This window comes from Scardinius erythrophthalmus, assembly GCF_964197995.2.
Source record: "Scardinius erythrophthalmus genome assembly, chromosome: 4".
Classification (NCBI taxonomy): Eukaryota; Metazoa; Chordata; class Actinopteri; order Cypriniformes; family Leuciscidae; genus Scardinius; species Scardinius erythrophthalmus.
In genome coordinates this window covers 48,062,978-48,082,613 of record NC_138224.1, presented here as the reverse complement: position 1 = coordinate 48,082,613, position 19,636 = coordinate 48,062,978, and the positions used below count along the sequence as shown (strand labels likewise).

Here is a 19,636-nt window from a genome sequence, read left to right as displayed (position 1 = left end):
ACAGGCGCACAAGGGAAATTGCAAAACTCAGAGGTGACTTGTAAAGACTGAAGAAGGTTTTTCAGCAGGCTCCTGAGGATGAAAAAACCTGCCCTTAAAGAGATGCAAAATAACGTGAGGGAACGCATAAAGACCGAGTGGAGTGCCAGCAAAGGGATGGAAGAAGGTGGGAAAAGGAGAGGATCAAGTTCACAAAAAAACCCTTAAGGGAACTTAAAGTACCTGTCAGGGCTCCTTGGAGTTAAAAGATCAGGAGTGTTAAAGGCCTCGAAGGAGGAGGTAGAAGAGCACCTCAGTAAAGTGCACAGTGACCCAAGGCGAGAGGAAGAACTCGACCTGGAAGGAAAGCTGTGCAGCCCAGAGGAGCCGACCATCTCCTTTGATGACGGAGAGCCCAGATGGCAGGAAGTCAACGACTTCATCCGAAAGGCCAGGGAAGATCTGCACAGGGGCTGAATGGAATTCCTTACAGAGTTTACAAGAACTGCGAGAGGCTGAGGAGACATCTTTGGAGGCTACTTAAGGTAGTGTGAAGGAAGAACCATCTGCCAAACAGTTTTCTTATTGCTGAGGGCTGCTTCATCCCCAAGCAGGAGGACTCTTCCAGCTTGGAAGACTTCCACACAATCACGCTGTTGATTGTGGAGGGGAAGGTGTTCTTCGGAATCTTGGCGAGGATGGCTGACCCAGTTGTTGATTAACAACAAATACATTGGCACCTCTGTACAGAAAGGCAGAGTACCAGGAGTCCCCGGTTGCATCGAACAAAACAGCGTCATCTCCAAGATCATTGAGGATGCTAAGAGGAACCAGGGACATCTAGCAATCCTGTGGCTTGACCTAACGAATGCTTATGGCACAGTGCCATACAAGTTGGTTTACCACACACTCAAAGCCTATCATGTCCCCCAGAAGGTACAGCTGCTCCTCTGGAACTACTTTGGGCACTTCAAGATGCGCTTCACCTCTGGTGACTTCATGACCAACTGGCAGAGATTGGAGGTTGGAATCATGACCATATGTACCATCTCTGTGATTCTGTTCGCAGTGGTGATGAACCTCCTCGTCAAGTCAGTGGAGAAGCCCAGATGGGGAGCTGTGCTGTCAAGTGGTCCAATAGGTCCCAGTCAGGGCCTTTATGGACAACTTGACAATCACAATGAGGTCAGTCCCAGAGGGGCAGATGGATCTTGGAAGATTTGGTAGAGCTCACCACAGCAGCTAGAATGGAGAGTCAAAATCTGGATCTCAAACCCTCAAAATCGAGAACGTGTCAAGGACCGCTTGCAGTTTAAGATCAGTGAAGATACCATCCCAACAGTCACGGGGAAGCCGGTAAAGAGCTTAGGGAGGTGGTACAGAGCCGAACTGACTGACAAAGCAAACGTGAAGGAAATGCTCAACCAAGCAGAAGAATGGCTTAAAGCCCTGAAGAAGAGTGGCCTGTCTGGCAAGTACAAGGTATGGGGCTACCAACACTGCATCCTTCCAAGGCTCCTGTGACCACTGCTTGTGTACGAGGTCCCCTTGACAACAGTGGAGGCTTTGGAAAGGAGAATCAACAACTTCCTTAGGACGTGGCTGTCTGTCCCCAAAAGCTTTTGCTCTATAGGGCTATACAGCTCCGGGAGTAAAGTGCAATTGCCAATTACATCTGTCATGGAGGAATTTAACCCTCTGGGGTCGGCAAACACGCCGGCGCATTTTGCTCGATTTTTTTTCACATAGCAAGCAAAAATACTCCATTTATGGTCATACAGACTTAAGAAATATGAAAATATAAGCTGTTAAATGTCTACTTTATGTGTCCACTAACAAGCGAAAAAAACAACAACATTGTGCTTTTGTAAAATAAAGAAAATAAACAGCTTTCTGGCTCTCCGTCACCGTGAACTTTTTTTTTTTGGAGCACGTCTCTAAACTTATACAAAACTCAGTGAGTACTAGTCACCCAGGCATGAGCTATATATCTTTATAATCATTTAATTGTCTGCTTTTAAATTATGTAATTCAAAACTAAAACAAATATTCTCTGTTTACGTAATCTGTATGAAAAGAGAGAGATGTCAGTTGTTCTCATTACAGCTCATTATAGATCATTATATGCTAATGTGAACACGGCCATTGCGAGTGCGTGCTATTCAAATGCAAATGATCTGAGGCAATCCATGCAAACCTGTGAACGCCCACATTAGCTCGATAAAACACATCAAGTTTAATCAGATTAATGTACTTGTTTACGCCGTCTCGCAACGCTATGAGGAATAATACTATCGTAATAGTAATCCTGGAAAATTTTCCTCAAAAGTGCTGGTAGTTTAATTTCGAGGAGAAACGGATCCAGCTGAGGAATAGTAAGTTCTTTATTCTTAAGTGCTTTGTTCTAATCACAATATGGAATAGTGTCTGTAAAATGCAAAAAGACTGTTTAAATATGAAAACGTTTCTGTGTGTGAATGAATGAACAGCTTTTACCAAACTATATTGCTATTCTGAGATGAGTAAAAATCAACTGAAATATCTTATCTTTGTATAAGCAACATATTAAACTGCAAATTAACATTTATATGCCCTAATACATCATAAAAACAATAGGCCTATGTTACAGACGAAATAGAAAAGACAACATTTCGTTGACTAGTTTTGGATAGATTATAACGTTTTTACTGTAAAATAGACTACTGCCACATCAAATAAGTTTTTGTTCGGCAATTTCTGCTCATATGTTAAATATAGTATGTTTTTTTTTTAATAAAGTCATTAACTAAGATGTTAAGAATATAGCCAATGCAGTATATTAAAACTAATGAATCCTTAACTTTGAAATACGTATGATAAAATGTAAACTTTAGTTTTTACAAAGAAAGATTAGATATGAATATCAAATTGTAAAGTTTGTGATGTAATCATATAAATATACATTCTCAGGGTTCTCAAGTTTTGAAGACAGGCAAGAGAATGATCCTGTGCTTTCACTGATATAGAGCATCTCAGTTTACAGTAAATCAGTGGTCTCAAACTGAGCTCCTGGAGGGCCACTGTCCTGCAGAGCTTAGATCCAATCAGTCCCAAAATACCTGCTGGAAGTTTCTAGAAATCCTGAGGCCTGTTCCATAAAACAAGTTAACCAAATAAGCCAGGGTTTTTTCAGTTAGTCTGACTCACTGTCAGTTGATGTAAAGCTCAGTCACTTAGGCAAATTATGCTGGGAAACTAACCTGATCCAGGGCAGGCTAACTGTCAGGCCAAGTCTGAGTTGTTGCAGAGTTATTCTAGCACTGACCGACAGGAACACATACACTACCAGTCAAAAGTTTTTGAAGATTTTTTATATTTTTAAAAGAAGTGTATGCTCACCAAGGCTGCATTTATTTGATTAAAAATACAAAAAACAGTAGAAGAGACTAATTTTAAAAACATAAAAAATCTTACCGATCAAAAAACTTTTTCTCTCACATACTATTATTTGACTTTCTTAAATACTATCAGTCCAAAAATAAACAGTATACATGAAATCAACTTAAGGTAGGGTAAGCGATTTTTTTAAAAACTCTTTTGGACATTGTTGATATTGTTGACCCAAGGAAACACACCCCTCTCTTCATTGCTCCAAAACTAACCCTTCAATCCTGACCGCTCTGCTCCGAGTCGGTCTCGAACACCGATCCCCCTACTGTAAGGTAAGTGCATTAACAATAATGCTAAACACTGCATTCACTAACAGTCGTCAGCCCGACTCTCACTAGCTGGCCTCTGTTACGCACACAATCCTAGAGTGCATGTCTATTTATCATTGCAGAAACGCAACAAAATAATGCATCACAACAAATAAAATACAGATGGTGAACCAATGACAAGGAAGAACAAAATCTGAACGTACAGTACACAATAGTATAATTACAAACAAGAGTTGGTTGTTGGTCGCAGCTCCAGTCAAACAGTGACACTCAAAGCCAGTATTACTCACGTGTGGAGCGAATCAAAGCAACCTCTGCGTCTGTTTTCAGGCCTTCCCGCTTAGCTCTCTCCAGCACTGGAAAGCTATTCTAAAATTATTTTTGGTCCTAAAGCACTTGCCCACTCATAACTAGGGATGCACCGAAATAAATTATGGGCCGAAACCAAAGATTTTGGATGCACTTGGCCGAAAACCGAAACCGAAAACGATTGATATCTGTTTTTAAATTCGTTTTTTTTTGTATAATTGTATTATTATTATTATTATTATTATTATTAATAATAATAATAATAATAATTTAATGAATCTGAATTTTAAAAAAAATCAAGCCAATAAAATAAAATAACCACAGATTTATTTAAAGTAACACAAAAATTTAAAATAATATATATATATATATATATATATATATATTATTCATTCAGTTGTATGCATCATAATCAGATTTAACAGATTCAGTTTTTGACCAATTATCAAAATAAAGTAGGCTACTCATTGAACGTGGTCAAATTAGTGGGATTGGTTTAACTTAAATTGTTGTTTAGCACCGACTAATTTGTTAGATTAATTCAAGTCAGGTTTTGTACTGAAATCCCCAATGTTCTTAGTGCTCTTTATGGAACAGGCTCTGATGACTTTGATTAGCTGGATCAGATGTGTTTAATTAGGGTGGAAGTATACTCCAGGGCTGTGTTCCAGTCCACTTCAGACACACACTTTCGAACTTCCCTAAGCACTTACCCTCGGGGGAATCCCTGCCGCCATTTTGAAGTGTGTTCCACTTGGTGAAGTGGACGAGGGAAGTTTATATGGACAGACCCTCATTCCCTTGATTTTAACCGAGGGAGCGAGTCTACTTCATATGTACACTTCAGACACCTATATGTCCCACAATGCAGTACGATTGTGACGTCCCCACAGATCTCATCTAATCACCACCACAACAAACAACTCTATGATATATTAATTCTAATTTCTTTTATTTAAAACAACCCAAACACACCTATAAACATTTGGATGGTGCATTAAACAAATTCTTAAAGGGGAAAACATAAATAAATAATAAATCAACTCCATAGCTGACTTCAAGTGATCAAGGGCTTAGGACGTTCCAGTTCAGCCCATTGCAGTTTCCGCCAGTAGTGGGCACTCGTGCATCATAAGCAATGACGTACATCCGAGTGAACGAGACGGAGGTAAGTTAGCGAGTGAAGGGCATGACAATTTTGGACTGGAACGCAGCCCTAGTCTGTCTATCCAGGGTATAGTAGCTCTTTAAGTGATCCTTTATGCTGACCTGACTTGTATTTAAATAAGTCAAGCATTAAACAAAGTTGCTCTAGTCTACACAGTCAAGAGATTTATTCTGGGACATATATTCGTTTTTGCTACAATGGAGGAGCGGCATATTTCACTACAAATGCTGTGGGACACCATTCAACAGATCAAGACCGACATGCTGACACGCTTTGATGCAAAAGTGGATCCCATACAAAGAAGTTTGAGCAGCATTCAGAATTCTTTAACTACTCTGGGAGAACAAGTTAATTTACTAGAGCAGAGTGTAGGAGTTAATGAGGACAATCTACAGGAGTTTGTGGCTTGGGTTCAGCAACTTGAGAAAAGCAATTCTTACCTGCTGGACAAAGTTGATGACTTGGAGAACCGGAGCCGACGCTGTAACCTCCGTTTTGTGGGAGTGCATGAGTCCGCTGAAGGCGGTGATATCGTCGGTTTCATGTCTCAACTGATCACACAGCTCCTGGAACGAAGTAACTTCCCTACTACACCGATCATTGAGAGGGCCCACCGCTCTCCGTCTGTTCGACAGAGTGACAGAGCCAGTCCCAGGTCAATCATGATCACACGGCTTAACTTCCAGGATAAGGTAAAAATCCTTCGCCTTGCTTGGGAGAAAAAGAAGTTGGAATATAACGAGAGTCGCATTTTCATCTATCCAGACTTCAGTGCTGATCTGACGAGGAAACGCCGGAACTTTGATCCTGTCAAACGTAAGCTCCGTGAACTCAATATGAAGTACTTTCTTCGGTATCCTTGTACGCTCTGTGTCATTGTTGATGCCCTCAATGCAACTTCACACATAAAACTACCACCTTCAATCACCCACGCACTGGAAAACTCTATGACATCAAAGGTGTGATCACCTGTAATACAAAGAATGTTATTTATTTACTTAAATGCCTGTGCGGCTTGGCCTATGTTGGTAAAACGACCAGGCCACTGAAAACAATAATCTCAGAACACAGATCAAATATTCGTAACCATGACATCAAAAGCCCAGTAGCAGTGCATTTTCCACAAGTCTCTCATAACGTTTCCTCTCTCAGATATTGCGGCATTGAACTTGTGAAACAGCCCTCCCGTGGAGGGGATGTAAATTGTCTGTTACTCAGAAGAGAAGCACTCTGGATCTATACCCTGGACACTTTAGCTACAAAAGGGTTGAATAAAGATTTTGACCTGAGGCCATTTCTGTAAATAATTTCTGTACATAATTTCTGTAAATAACTCTTGTAATTGTGTAAAGATTATAAATGTTGTGTTATCGTTTTGTTGACTTGATATATGATATATGTAACACACCTTTGTGGTATCCCTTATGTATCTATATTCTTGCTCATCTATCACTACTGCCTACAGTGGTAGAGACATTTTTAAAAACTTTCTAGGCTGTTTTAAGCACTGCAGGCCTTCTCTTAGCCACTTAATATTTTTCTAATATTTTTCTAATATATTTTTGCATTACAAATGTTGGTATATTTTTTTTTATCTGTTTTCCTGATGTAATTGCATTTTCACTTGATTGGTCATGTGATTAATCATGGATGTATGTGATCATGTGATCATGCATGGCTGTATATATGGAGGTGTGTCTCCCCACTTGTTTCATGTCTGATGAAGGGCTTTGGCCCGAAACGTTACACGTGGTGAGCAACCATTTAAATTGCTAAGGAGCATTTTCTGGTGTGCGGACTCATTGTTTACCTTTGCAACTACTTGTCTGCCCAGCACCCAGTTTTATTGTTTTGGATGTGCGTGCTGTACCTTTGAACTTTATTGTTGATGGCAAACAACAGCGTTTCAGCTGTCACAAAGACGCTGAAGCTGTCTTCATGTCCACTTCAACTTCTCCATAAGTTACCTGAAGAGGTGAGGCCAATGCCAATGATCTAGCTATTGCACACGAGCATGCAGTTACTTGAGGTGTTGTTGACACTCTTGTGTAGATGTTGTTAGATGCAACAGGTGACTGCTTTTAGTCTGTTTACATCCTGCTGTCGCAGCATTTTTTTCTCTCCATCTTCATATTATGTAACAACGAGACTGTAAAGTTTCTTGAGGTGTTGTTGACACTCTTCTTGTGTAGATGTTGTTAGATGCAACAGGTGACTGTTTTTAGTCTGTTTACATCCTGCTGTCGCAGCATTTTGTGTCTTGTTGACACTCTTCTTGTGTTATAGCTAGATGTTGTTAGATGCAACAGGTGATTGTTTTCAGGTGTTGTTTGTTTACATCCTGTTGCAAGATTATTATTATTATTTTTTTTCACAATATGTGACAACGCGACTGTATAGCTTCTTGAGGTGTTATTGTCACTCTTCTTGTGTTATAGTTTGATGCAACAGGTGATTGCTTTCAGTTGTTGTTGTTTACATCCTGCTGTCGCAAGCTGACTGCGTTATGGTTCTTTTTTTTTTCTTCTACTTCTTTTTTTTCTCTATTGGTATAGCCTTCTAGCGTATGATTACTATTGCCCCTTACCGACTTTAAATGCTGCCTTTTTTATTATTTATTTATTTATCTCTTTGAGCTACACTTTTCATTATTTCATATTAATACAGACTGAGTCTTGAGTTTAATAGATGTTCTTTATTCACATAGTTTTGTTTACTCACAGAAATACTCTGGAGCATGGTGTCTGGGGTTGCTGGGTCTTTCTTGAAGGGTGTTGTGTTTTTTTTTGTGTGTTTATTTTTGTATGTGGGTTTATGTGATGTGTGATTTTTGTTTTATTGTATCAAATGAATCCTGCAACCACTATAATTTTGTATTACCTTTTTGGATCCATCTACTTTTAAATTTATTTTTGAGCAGTGACAGTAGTAACATTACCAGTATTCGCTTTCTGAATGAATGATGCTAAAGGAATAAAAATTGTGCATTTGAATATTAGGAGTCTTATCCCTAAAATTGACTTACTTCGTGCATGGGTTGTATTATATAAACCTAACATCATTACTCTTTTTGAAACATAGCTTAATAGTAATATACCAGATACTGAAATTAATCTTCCAAATTATACCCTATATAGATCCGATAGGAGTTCCAGAGGTGGAGGTGTGGCTATATATGTCTCCTCTGAGTTCATATCTGAGTTAACCATACCCACAGTCGAGCCTCTATATTTTGAATGTGTTTTTGTTAAGGTAATTTTTCACGAAAATAAAAGTTTAATTATCGGGAGCATATATAGACCACCCTCTTCGCCAGCTGAAACCTTTGATCATCTGATATCCACTATTAACTCCATCTCCTGTAAAAACGAAATTATCTTGCTTGGGGATTTCAATAAAAACTGGTTAGATAAGTCATCTGATAAAGTAAAAAAATCTACTTAGCAGCTTAAATATCACACAGCTAAATAAGGAGCCTACTCGTATCACTCCTACATCTCAATCTTTGCTTGACTGGATACTCGTTTCACACCCAGATAGATTCCTAAGGGTAGGTGTTATGTCTGACTGCCTTGTGATCACTCGATAGTCTAGACTCTATTGTGTATGGAAAATCAAATTACCTAAATCACCACCAAAACTTATCAAAATCAGACAAAATAAGAAACTGAACTCAGATTTATCAATGATTTGATCGCTATAAATTGGGACAGATACCAACTTATACCTAATGTACACAACGCTTGGGATTTCTTTTATAACAAGTTTATGGATGTTCTGGACAAACATGCTCCTTGGAAAACAGTTATGGTCAAGGGTAAACATCTCCCCTGGATTGACTCGGAACTTAATAGGCTCTTCAGGCAGAGGGATAAAGCATGGTCAATATTCCGCCGTACAAGGGCTAATGTTGATTGGGAAGTATACAGGCAGTTGAGAAATATGACCTAGACTAAAACCCGTAATGCAAAATCCAACTACTATAAGGATAGCCTCAGTAATGATTTTAAAAATCCAAAACAATTCTGGAAAAAAATAAAAAATATTACCAATACATCAGATAAACATTGTATTAATCAAATACAAGTTGCTAATACAATTCTACATGACTCTCTATCTATTGCTCAAGCATTCAATCATCATTTATCTTCTGTTTGTTCTACCTTAATACCCGAATCTGTTCCATGTAATGTTTTTTTTAAATAATACTTTGCCCAGTCACAGTTCTTTTCATTTTAGGAAAATTCAACCAGATGAAGTTCAGAATGTCATTAAGGAATTAAATGTGAACAGTGGTGCTGGACTTGATGGTTTAGAAAATAATAATAATAATAATAATAATAATAATAATACATTTTATTTGGCCGACGCCTTTCTAAATACCCAAGGACATCTTACATGTTTCGGAGGACATAAAAGAAGGAAAGAAATAATAAAAATAAAAAATACTTAAATTCATAGTAGGCTAATACATGTTACAAATAAGACAAATCAGAAAAGTGCTAAGAAGGCCAGGAGAAAGCACTATAAAAGAGTGTCAGAAGAGTTACGATGGCAATGTAAAACTAAGATGTTTTAAAGATTAAAAGCTTTCTTAAAGAGATAGGTCTTTAACAATTTTTTGAATGAATTGACTGTGTCTGCCTGTCGAATGTGGGAGGGGAGGGCATTCCAAAGTCTTGGAGCAGCGCAACTGAAGGTCCTGGCCCCCATGGTGGAGAGGCGGAATATGGGGGTGACAAGAAGGCCAATCGAGGAAGAGCGAAGGGAGCGTGTAGGAACATATCCTGATAGGAGGTCATAAATGTAGCTGGGAGCAAGATTATGGAGTGCTTTGTAGGTGATGACGAGGGTCTTAAAATCAATACGGAAGTGCACAGGGAGCCAGTGTAGAGTGATAAGGATAGGTGTAATGTGTTCAGATGGTATGGTACCAGTAAAGATTCGAGCGGCAGAGTTCTGAATAAGTTGAAGCCTATTTATCAGCTTAGAAGGGAGACCAATGAGAAGGGAGTTGCAATAATCCAGACGTGACGTGACAAGGGCATGAATTAGGGTTTCAGTGCTGGCTTGTGTCAAAGTGGGTCTAAGCCTGGAGATATTTCAGAGGTGAAAGAATGAAGTCCGGGTAAGTGCTTTAATCTGAGATTTGAATGAGAGGGAACTGTCCAGAATGACACCAAGGCTTTTGACTTGCCTGGACAGAGGGACCGTGATCTCATCTATGGTTAAATTGATGTTTTGCTGTTTGAGAGAGTATTTTTGGAGCCGATGAGCAGGACTTCTGTCTTATTGGCATTCAGTTTTAAAAAGTTTGAGTTCATCCAGATTTGAATGTCTTTAAGACAGTTGCTGAGAGAGGTGGGTGGAAGGGGAGATGACGGTTTAGTTGAAATATAAAGCTGGGTGTCGTCAGCATAGCAGTGGAAATTAATTTTGTGGTGTCTCATGATCTTGCCCAGGGGGAGCAGATAAATAATGAAGAGGAGTAAGTCAAAATAAGTTTATCAAACTAGCATCTCATATACTTATGTATCCTCTTACTGATTTATTTAATCTCTCTCTGACGTCATGTGAGTTACCAGCCATTTGGAAATGCGCTGTATTAGATCTTAAAGGAGAAGTTCACTTTTAAAATGAAAATTCTGTCATCATATACTCACCCTCATGTTGTTTCAAACCTGTATGAATTTCTTTCTTCTGCTGAACAGAAAGGAAGATATTTAGAAGATTATTGAAGATATTTAGAACCAGACAGTTTTTGGGTCCCATTGACTTCCATAGTATTTTTTTTCCTACTATGGAAGTCATTGGGACTCAAAAACTGTCTGGTTACTGATAATCTTCTAAATATCTTCTTTTCTGTTCATCAGAAGAAAGAAATTCATACAGGTTTGAAACAACATGAGGGTGAGTATATGATGATAGAATTTTCATTTTAAAAGTGAACTTCTCCTTTAACAATTATAGACCCATATCTATTATATGTTCTATTGCTAAAATGTTTGAAAAGTTAATTTATAACCAACTCTCACATTTTCTTAGTGCTAACACACCATTTCAATCTGGCTTTAGGTCTAACCACTCTACATCTACTGCCCTTCTTAAATTCACCAATGACGTGTTCTCTGCTGCAGATAATGGTGAACTTACAGGTGCAATATTTATTGACTTGACTAAAGCATTTGATCTTGTTGATCACTTCTTACTTTTAGATAAACTCTATGCTATAGGCCTGTCTAAAAATGCAGTACTGTGGTTTAGTTCATATCTCCACAATAGAAAACAATGTGTCTTCCTACATGGAATTAAATCTAATTTGCTGATTCAACAAAAGGGTTTGTGCCCCAGGGCTCAACTTTGGGACCACTCCTTTTTTCTATCTATGTTAATAACTTACCATCAATTTTTAATAACTGTTGTGCTCAACTTTATGCCGATGACACTGTCTTATATACATCTAAACCTTATCTTCTTCAAATCCAAGCGTGTCTTCAGTATGATTTCAAAATTTTACAAGATTGGCTTTTTCATAATAAATTATTGCTTAACAAAACTAAATCATATCTTATGATTTTTGGTACCAGACAGAAACTCAAATCTGAACCCGATTCTTGTATAATAACTTGCTCTGACTGTACTCCTTTGCTTCAAGTTGAAAAATTTAAATATCTGGGTGTATGGCTCAATTCTGAGCTGTCTTTCAAACCACATATTGATCATGTTTTACGTAAAGTCAACTATGGAATTAATGTCCTTTATCGATCTCGTAACTGCTTTACTCAGATTGTGCGCAAGAAACTTGCCTCTCAACTTATACTTCCGATTTTTGACTATTGCGATGTTGTTTATCAAAACTCCGTAAAATCTTATCTTTGTTGTCTTAAAACAGCATACAACAGACTGTGCAGATTTGTCCTTGAATGTCCCTTTCTCGCGCATCATTGCACAATGTATAATGCCCTTAATTGGCCATCTCTAAATATAAGACGACAAATTCACTGGCTTCAACTAGTATTCAAATGTATTAATTTAAATTACCCTTCTTATATAAAACAGTATTTGTTCCAATTACTTCAAATTATCAATTGAGGCACTCTGTTCAGCTTTACTTTTCTGTCCCCCGAGCTAAGTAATCAGTTGGCGAAAGAGCTTTTATGTTTAAAGCTATTTTAGATTGGAATAACTTACCTTCTGATATTAGATCCATCATTTCATTTGGGATGTTTAAGCATACCCTGTCTTCTTACCTTGTGATTGACTGCTCTTGTTATGTATGATGCTGACACATTGTGTATATCCTATACTTAAATTAATTGTATTATTATTTTGTGATCCACGTACAAACAATATTAAATGTATTTCTGACAGCTTGACCATCTAGTGGTTGTAAAGTTCTTTATATTTCTGTATATATATATATATATATATATATATATATAATTTATTTATTTATTTTTTTGTCTTGTATTTGTGGTTCTGTGTGTTTGTTTGTTGTCTGAATATTGGCATGTAATAACTGTATTTTTGTTTATTTGATTATTGTTCTTTTGTGATGGTTGTGATGTATTTTAGGACCCCCTCAAAAATGAGATGGTGCATCTCAAGGGGTTTATCCTAATAAATAAATTTGAATTAAAGTCTGATTGCCAAACTAATGTCATGTGGACTGTTGCTGTATGTCTTTATAGATTGTCTGGCTGTATGGTGACAGGGGAAGGCTGTGGTTATGTGTCTTCAGCTCTGAGTTCAAACCTCTCACACCTGAGAGAGCTGGATCTGAGCTACAATCACCCAGGAGATTCAGGAGTCAAGCTGCTCACTGATAAACTCAACCATCCAAACTACAGACTGGATAAACTCAAGTATGTATAGCAGGAATTATTCCAAACCAGTGACACTTTATTTCTTTAATACATTTACTAATGTTCTTATTGAGAATTTACAGAGGTTTAACTCTAGTTATGCTCTGGGGCTGATTCTAATTGGTTGTTCAGTGGTGATTTTGGCACATTATTTATGTCTCCCTCATCTATCACACCTGATGCAAGACATGAAATGGGTATGTCAGATATAGGGAGACAAACAAAATGTGCAGGGCAGGTGTTACTCCAGGGGCCTGTGCCATGATGGTAGTTGAACAAACTCAGGGTTGCAGGATTAGTTTTGAGATGGCAAAACCAAACCAATCCAACCAGGCTTTGTTGGTACCATGATGCTGATCATCAACTTTCTCTTTCAACTCCATCAGCATCAACAGGCTTTGGTCCTGAGTTTAGGAGTTTAGGTGTGACATCATTAGCAAACAGCCAATCACATGCTGAGAAAGAATGAAACTGTGATTCATTTCTCGCAAAAGAAAAGCAGCGTGATTCACTTCTCTCTTCTGCAGAATGTTACGAGATTGATAAATATAAAGAATTTAAACAAATGTACACAGCAAGAAGAAAATAGCTATCTATGGAAGAGGACAACTAAAACAAAAAGTCTTGTTATATCAGTGCAAGGAAAAGTTGTGAAGTTAGTTTATACAGGTGATAAAGGTATAGGGATAATTTAAGCTAACATGCAGTCATTTTATAGCTTTATCTATTGGTTCTAAAGCGTATTTATATTACCTTTATATATTTATTAATTTAACACTTTGGGGTCGGCAAACGATTTTTTTTTCACTTAGCAGCAAAATAGATTTAAAATACGTCATACAGACTTAAGAAATATGAAAAAATAAACTATTAAATGTCTTCTTTTTTATGTGTCCACTTACACTCGAAACAAAACGTGCTTTTATAAAATAAATAAAATAAACAGGGTGTGCTTTCTGCCTCTCTGTCACTGTGAACTTTTTTAGGAGTTTGTCTCTAAACTTAAACAAAACTCAGCAAATACTAGTGACACAGGCATAAACAATATATCTTTATAATCATTTAATTGTGCTTTTAAATTATCTAATTCTAAACTAAAACAAATATTCTCTGTTTACGTAATCTGTATGAAAAGAGAGAGATATCAATCTCATTTCAGCTCATTAACTGCTAATGTGAATATGCCCATGGAGATTGCACACTATTCAAATGCAAATGATCAGAACCCACGGTCATCAGGGCCGGGCTGAAGCTGGTACCCGGGCGTGGCAGGGGGACTCAACAGCGCCCCCTTGAACAGGCTCTGAAAACTTGGTCCATATATCAAACATGCTTGCATCAATTAATATGAAACTCCGTACACATATAGATCTCATCAGGCCGAACAACTTTCGCACTCTTAAGTTATATGCCAGCCCAACAGGAATTATGGGTTGTTTGGAAAACGCATGCTCTGGAATTTGATATACTCCTAGATAATTCATCCGATCGCCACCAAACTCGGTGTGCATGAAGTCAAGACATTGAGGATGATAAATTGCTGACGTATTTTTGATATCTCTAACGGTTTGGCCGTGGCGAGGAAAAACATTTATGGCGAGAAAAGAAAAACATAAAATGTTTTAACTTCTGCATACATTAACTGATCTTGATGAAACTTCAGCAGTGTGTTCGTGGTAAGAGGCCCATCAGATGGATGTAACTATTGTGAGTCAAAGTTATAGCACCACCAACTGGTAGCAGGAAGTGTCACTTTCAAAATGCTTTTGACAAAAGTGGGGGGGGGGGGGGTAGTTTTACCTACAGTCACAAAACTTGGTAAGTTTATTGTTCTCATCGAGCCGGACAACTTTCTAATTTACGGTCATTAGCTCCGAGCAACAGGAAGTCAGATATTTTGGTTTGAATGTGGATTTTTTGGATATTTCAGAGTTTTTAGCTACTCCTCCTAAGTGGTTTATTTTATTCCCACCAAACTTTTTCAACATGATGAAAACGCATTAAAGATGCTAAATTGTGAACGGATATTAAACATCTCAAACGGTTTTGCAATAGTGAGGGATTAAAGTAATGTTCAAAAAGGACACACTTAAAGCCTCATATCTTCTAAAAATGTAATTATACACCATTTATTTCTATATAAAAGTACACAAATATCACAACTAAACCCTTTTTTTTTCAATTTAAGAATTATTTATAAGTTTAAAAACAGTAATAGTTAAAAAAAAAATCAAGTCATACATAGGGCTATACTGCCCTCTTGTGTTAAAAATCAGATAAACCTATTGTATCTATATAAAAATATATTAGGTATGTGACAGTGAGAATATTTTACCACCAGTTAATCGACGTTTGACAGCACCGGGGCCTTTTGAATCGCTAACTTAAAAACGAAAGTAAAATATGTTCGTCCGCACGGACATTGATAATGGTGCAGAGTAGAGTGAAAATAAAAGCGAGTAAAATTAGCGCCTTTTGGGGGGCGGATTGCTTGAATTTATTTTACAAAAGCACAATGTTGTGTTTTATTGTGAGTGCACACAAATATAAGTTAACACTTTGCAGTTTGAATGATGTCCTTTTATGAACAAAATGACGGAGTATGTTTTTTATGTCTCCGCTGTTCAATCGAATCCGCGCCACACATACACACACATTCCAGCATTGCAATCTTGACATCGCAGCCTGTTCATTATAGCCTTAATAAAATATAATAATAAAATAGTCAACCTAACATACAAAAGTTACACTGCTCTGTTAAAATAGTCAGCAATACAATTCATAATATTCACAGTAAGCACCGCTCCACTGTGATGTTTCCAAGCACATTTTTGCACGTGTGAAGAGGATGATTTTTTTCGTAGATATTGGAACATGAGTGAAGTATGAGGCTATGATCAAGAATAGTTTAGAATCCTAATACATCGCAAATGTTGAAACATTTTGATTCTAATGAGGGAGTTACGTGAGCCCAACCCTGCTTACTTTCGTTTTTATTTTATTTTGTTTAGGCTTGTTTATAGTTATTTTTTTATTCTTGTTCTGTTCTGAATATCATTTTTATTTTCATTATTCATTATTATCATTATTATATTTTTAGTGTATCATAAAATCTGAATAATTCTCTCGTTTTAGTGATTCCCTAGTGTATATATAGCTGCGAGCAACGATGACAGGCCCAAGCCGGTGGCTTTAGGGTAACTAAAACAGGGTAAGATATTTATTATTATTCTCCAAAGTGAATCACTTTTTTGAGGGCCTAAACATGCTCAAACTCATGAAACTTTGCACACGCTTCAGAAGTGGTGAAAATTTACGTGTGATATGGGTTTCAGAATTGGGTGGGGCAAAATGGCTTAATTGCCCCACAATTGAGTGTGCCCTTGGCGGCCTGACAAATGTAAACCCAATTTCAGCCATTTGGTGATATATGCATGATCAGATAAGTTCAATATTAACGTTGTTTGCAGTTGCGATGTTGCTAGGCAACCACAGACAGCCTGCAGTAACTCAGGCATACAATGTCCGATCTGCCCCAAACTTCACATGTTTGATAAGAGTCCTGTCCTGAACACATGACCATGCTCATATTTGGTTATAGCAATAGCGCCACCTGCTGGTAGCAGGAAGTGTGGCAAATACAAATTACTTTGACATAGTCCTCCTATATTTACATACTGCCCACCGTGCTCTGTTTTTCCTAAAGCCTCCGGGTGGCGGTAGCACGGGTGCAAGGGCCCTTTTCATCGCTGCTTGCAGCTTTAATTTATATTTGAGTCTGATACTGTTTTGCCACTTCTGTTCGACTATTTTATATTTATCTGATAATCTGATACTGCTTTGCTATTCTGGTTTTAAGGCTGCTCTTAGCTTCTCTGCTTTTATGTGTTGTTATGCAGGTATTATTTTCTTATTATTTATCTGGTTGTTCTGTAAAGCACTTTGGTCAGCCTAGCAGCTGTTGTAAATGTGCTATATAAATAAAGTGAACTTGAACTTACCAGAAGAAAAAAACTCATACAGGTTTGGAACAACTTCAGGGTGAGTAAGTGATGACAAATGTTTCATTTTTGGGTGAACTAATCATTTAAGTCATGAAATTGGGAAGTTTTAACTGACTGACTACTTTTAGATGTTTTCAGTGGTTTTCTGTCTCCAGCATAGTGTTCAAGTTTGACCTACGTTAAAGGGTTAGTTCACCCAAAAATCAAAATTCTGTCATAATTTACTCACTCTCAGGTTGTTCCAAACCTGTATGAGTTTCTTTCTTCTGGTGAACACTAATGAAGATAGAAGACTGAAGAAAGTTGTAAACCAGACAGTTCATGGTAGCCATTGACTTCCATATTATAATTTTTTCCTACCATGGAAGTCAATGGCTACTGTCAACTCTCTGGTTTACAACATTCTTCACTCTATCTTCTGTTGAGAGTGAGCAAATTATGGCAGAATTTTAATTTTTTGGTGAACTAACCCTTTAATTGTAGTATCTGCATTGTTGTCAAGATAACAAATGTATTGCTGTTCACATTGTTTTAAAGCACTTCAAAATATTAAATACAAGACATTAACATGGTTAAAACTTGTGATTTTTTTTTTTTTTTTTTTTTTTACTTGCTCAGGTGCTTAGTTGCCACCCCTCAGAGGCCTCTTTAATGAAGGGGAGGTATTGTTTCTTTATTACCAGCGAGGATGTTTCATTAAAATCTTACTGTACTAAGTTGTTGAAAACCTGCAAAGAAGATCAGAAGGCAGTTACATGCTTCTGACCCTAGCCCTAATCCAATTAATACTGTAGCACTACAACAGTATGAATATTTTTAAAGGGATAGTTCAAAAAGGTAAATTGTCATTTACTCTCCCTCATGTCATTCCAAGTCCCGTAAGACTTTCATTCATCTTCAGAACACAAATGAAGATATTTTTAATGAAATCTGTGAGATTTCTGTCCCTCCATTGAAAGTCTGTTCAACCAAAACTCTAATGCTTCAAAACATTTATAAAGGGATGGTAAAACAAATCCATAAGAATGGAATGGTTTAATCCAGTCTTCTGATGAGACACCATGAATTAACCGATTTAATTCCGGCTTTTATTCACATACATACCTGCTTGTTACACAGGAATGAACCTCTTTAAATTAAGGATAAGGTCAGAGTAATGGACATGCTCTGTGTTAATATTCTTGTTTGCAAAGTGTCAGAAAAAGCAGCTGTACTTTGTTTCATCTCCTCATTCTGACATTATAAGGCTTCACTTTCAGTCGAACATGGTATGATCACTCTACATGAATCCCAGTGTAATCAACAAAGATTCCCACACAGCAAGTGTGGCAGCGGCAACTGATTAAAGGCATTCATTATGACACTACACTTGGTGATATTTCAGTAAAGATGTGATAGGGACGATCTCAGAACAGGAGGCCTATTTTATTTGGTTTGCCAGTCCAGTGGTTGGTTGTGTGACCCATTAGCTGGATATGTTTTGTTAGGGGGTGCACTATTACTACTATCAGTAAAAGTAACCCAGCCGGTAACTCGGCAGTGAGTGACCCAAAACCTAGTCAGCGTAGTGAAAACAACCAAACAAAAAGGACTGAACCCAGAATATATATATATTATATATATACCCTTTCCAAAAAATTAGAATATCGTGGAAGTTTATTTATTTCCATAATTCCATTCAAAACGTTAAACTTCCATAGATTATAGATTCAGGGCCCACAACTTAAACAATTTCAAGTATTTATTTGTTTATTTGTACATAATTTGGGCTTCCAGCTCATTTTAAAAAATTAGAATATTACATGAAATCACACAGTAATTACACAGTAATACCATGGTCATTGAACTAGGTTTTGGTTATTTTGGCGGTGTGGGCAGGTGCAAGTCCTGCTGGAAAATGAAGTCAGCATCTCCATAAAGCTTGTCTGCTGAAGACAAGTAGACTACTAACATAATAAGTATATTACACTGGAGAAAAATGCAAAGGAAAATAAAAAGTATACAACTTTATAGATTTGTTTTGGAAGAGTTTTGTTTTGACACAGAAGGGGTAACAGTAGATGGTGGATGCTGAGAGTTTTTAGCAGCTATAGTGCCATAGAAAGAGGAGCTGGAAGGCAGGTGAAGTTCTGCACACCCTTCAAACTCAGTGATTAGCTTTCGGTGGTAGCAGTGCTTTCCTTCTCTTTGATATAAACACAAGTCAAAAGGTCAAACCCTTGTTGCCTGTTGTCACAACAGAAAGAGTCAGTGCACAGAAGGGGGTAGAGTGACCTCTGCTGGTTGAGCTTCCACATAGCAAGAAGGGCTATAAATATGTTACAAAACTAAAATGTGAATTAAATAGAAACTTATAAATAAATAGGCTACCTGCTATCCTAAGCTACATATAAAATGAGTTCACTTGTCTTAATCTGAAGTTACAGGTCACCAATGGTCTTACACCAATGGTGTTTACTTCTCCCTAACAGCCAGAGTTATTATTTTATTAGGTTTAATTTTTATTTCAGTTAACTAAAGTGTTTTTTTTCACACCCAGTGCTACTTTAGTTGTACTAAAAAACGTTATATTAGTTCAGTTTTAGTCTACAATCACCTCGCTAACTATAGTTA

The 19,636-nt window shown here is 37.4% G+C and overlaps 1 protein-coding gene across 1 annotated transcript in view; it reads left to right on the top strand.

The window, feature by feature from the left end:
- LOC308689607 (protein NLRC3-like) overlaps positions 1-19,636 on the top strand; it is a gene marked incomplete at both ends in the record, with an annotated part of 270,187 nt that overhangs the window by 202,241 nt on the left and 48,310 nt on the right. The window contains one exon of the mRNA XM_081363417.1: positions 12,846-13,019. Within this exon, the coding sequence (XP_081219543.1) occupies positions 12,846-13,019 (174 nt within the window). The remainder of the gene's footprint in view (positions 1-12,845; positions 13,020-19,636) is intronic.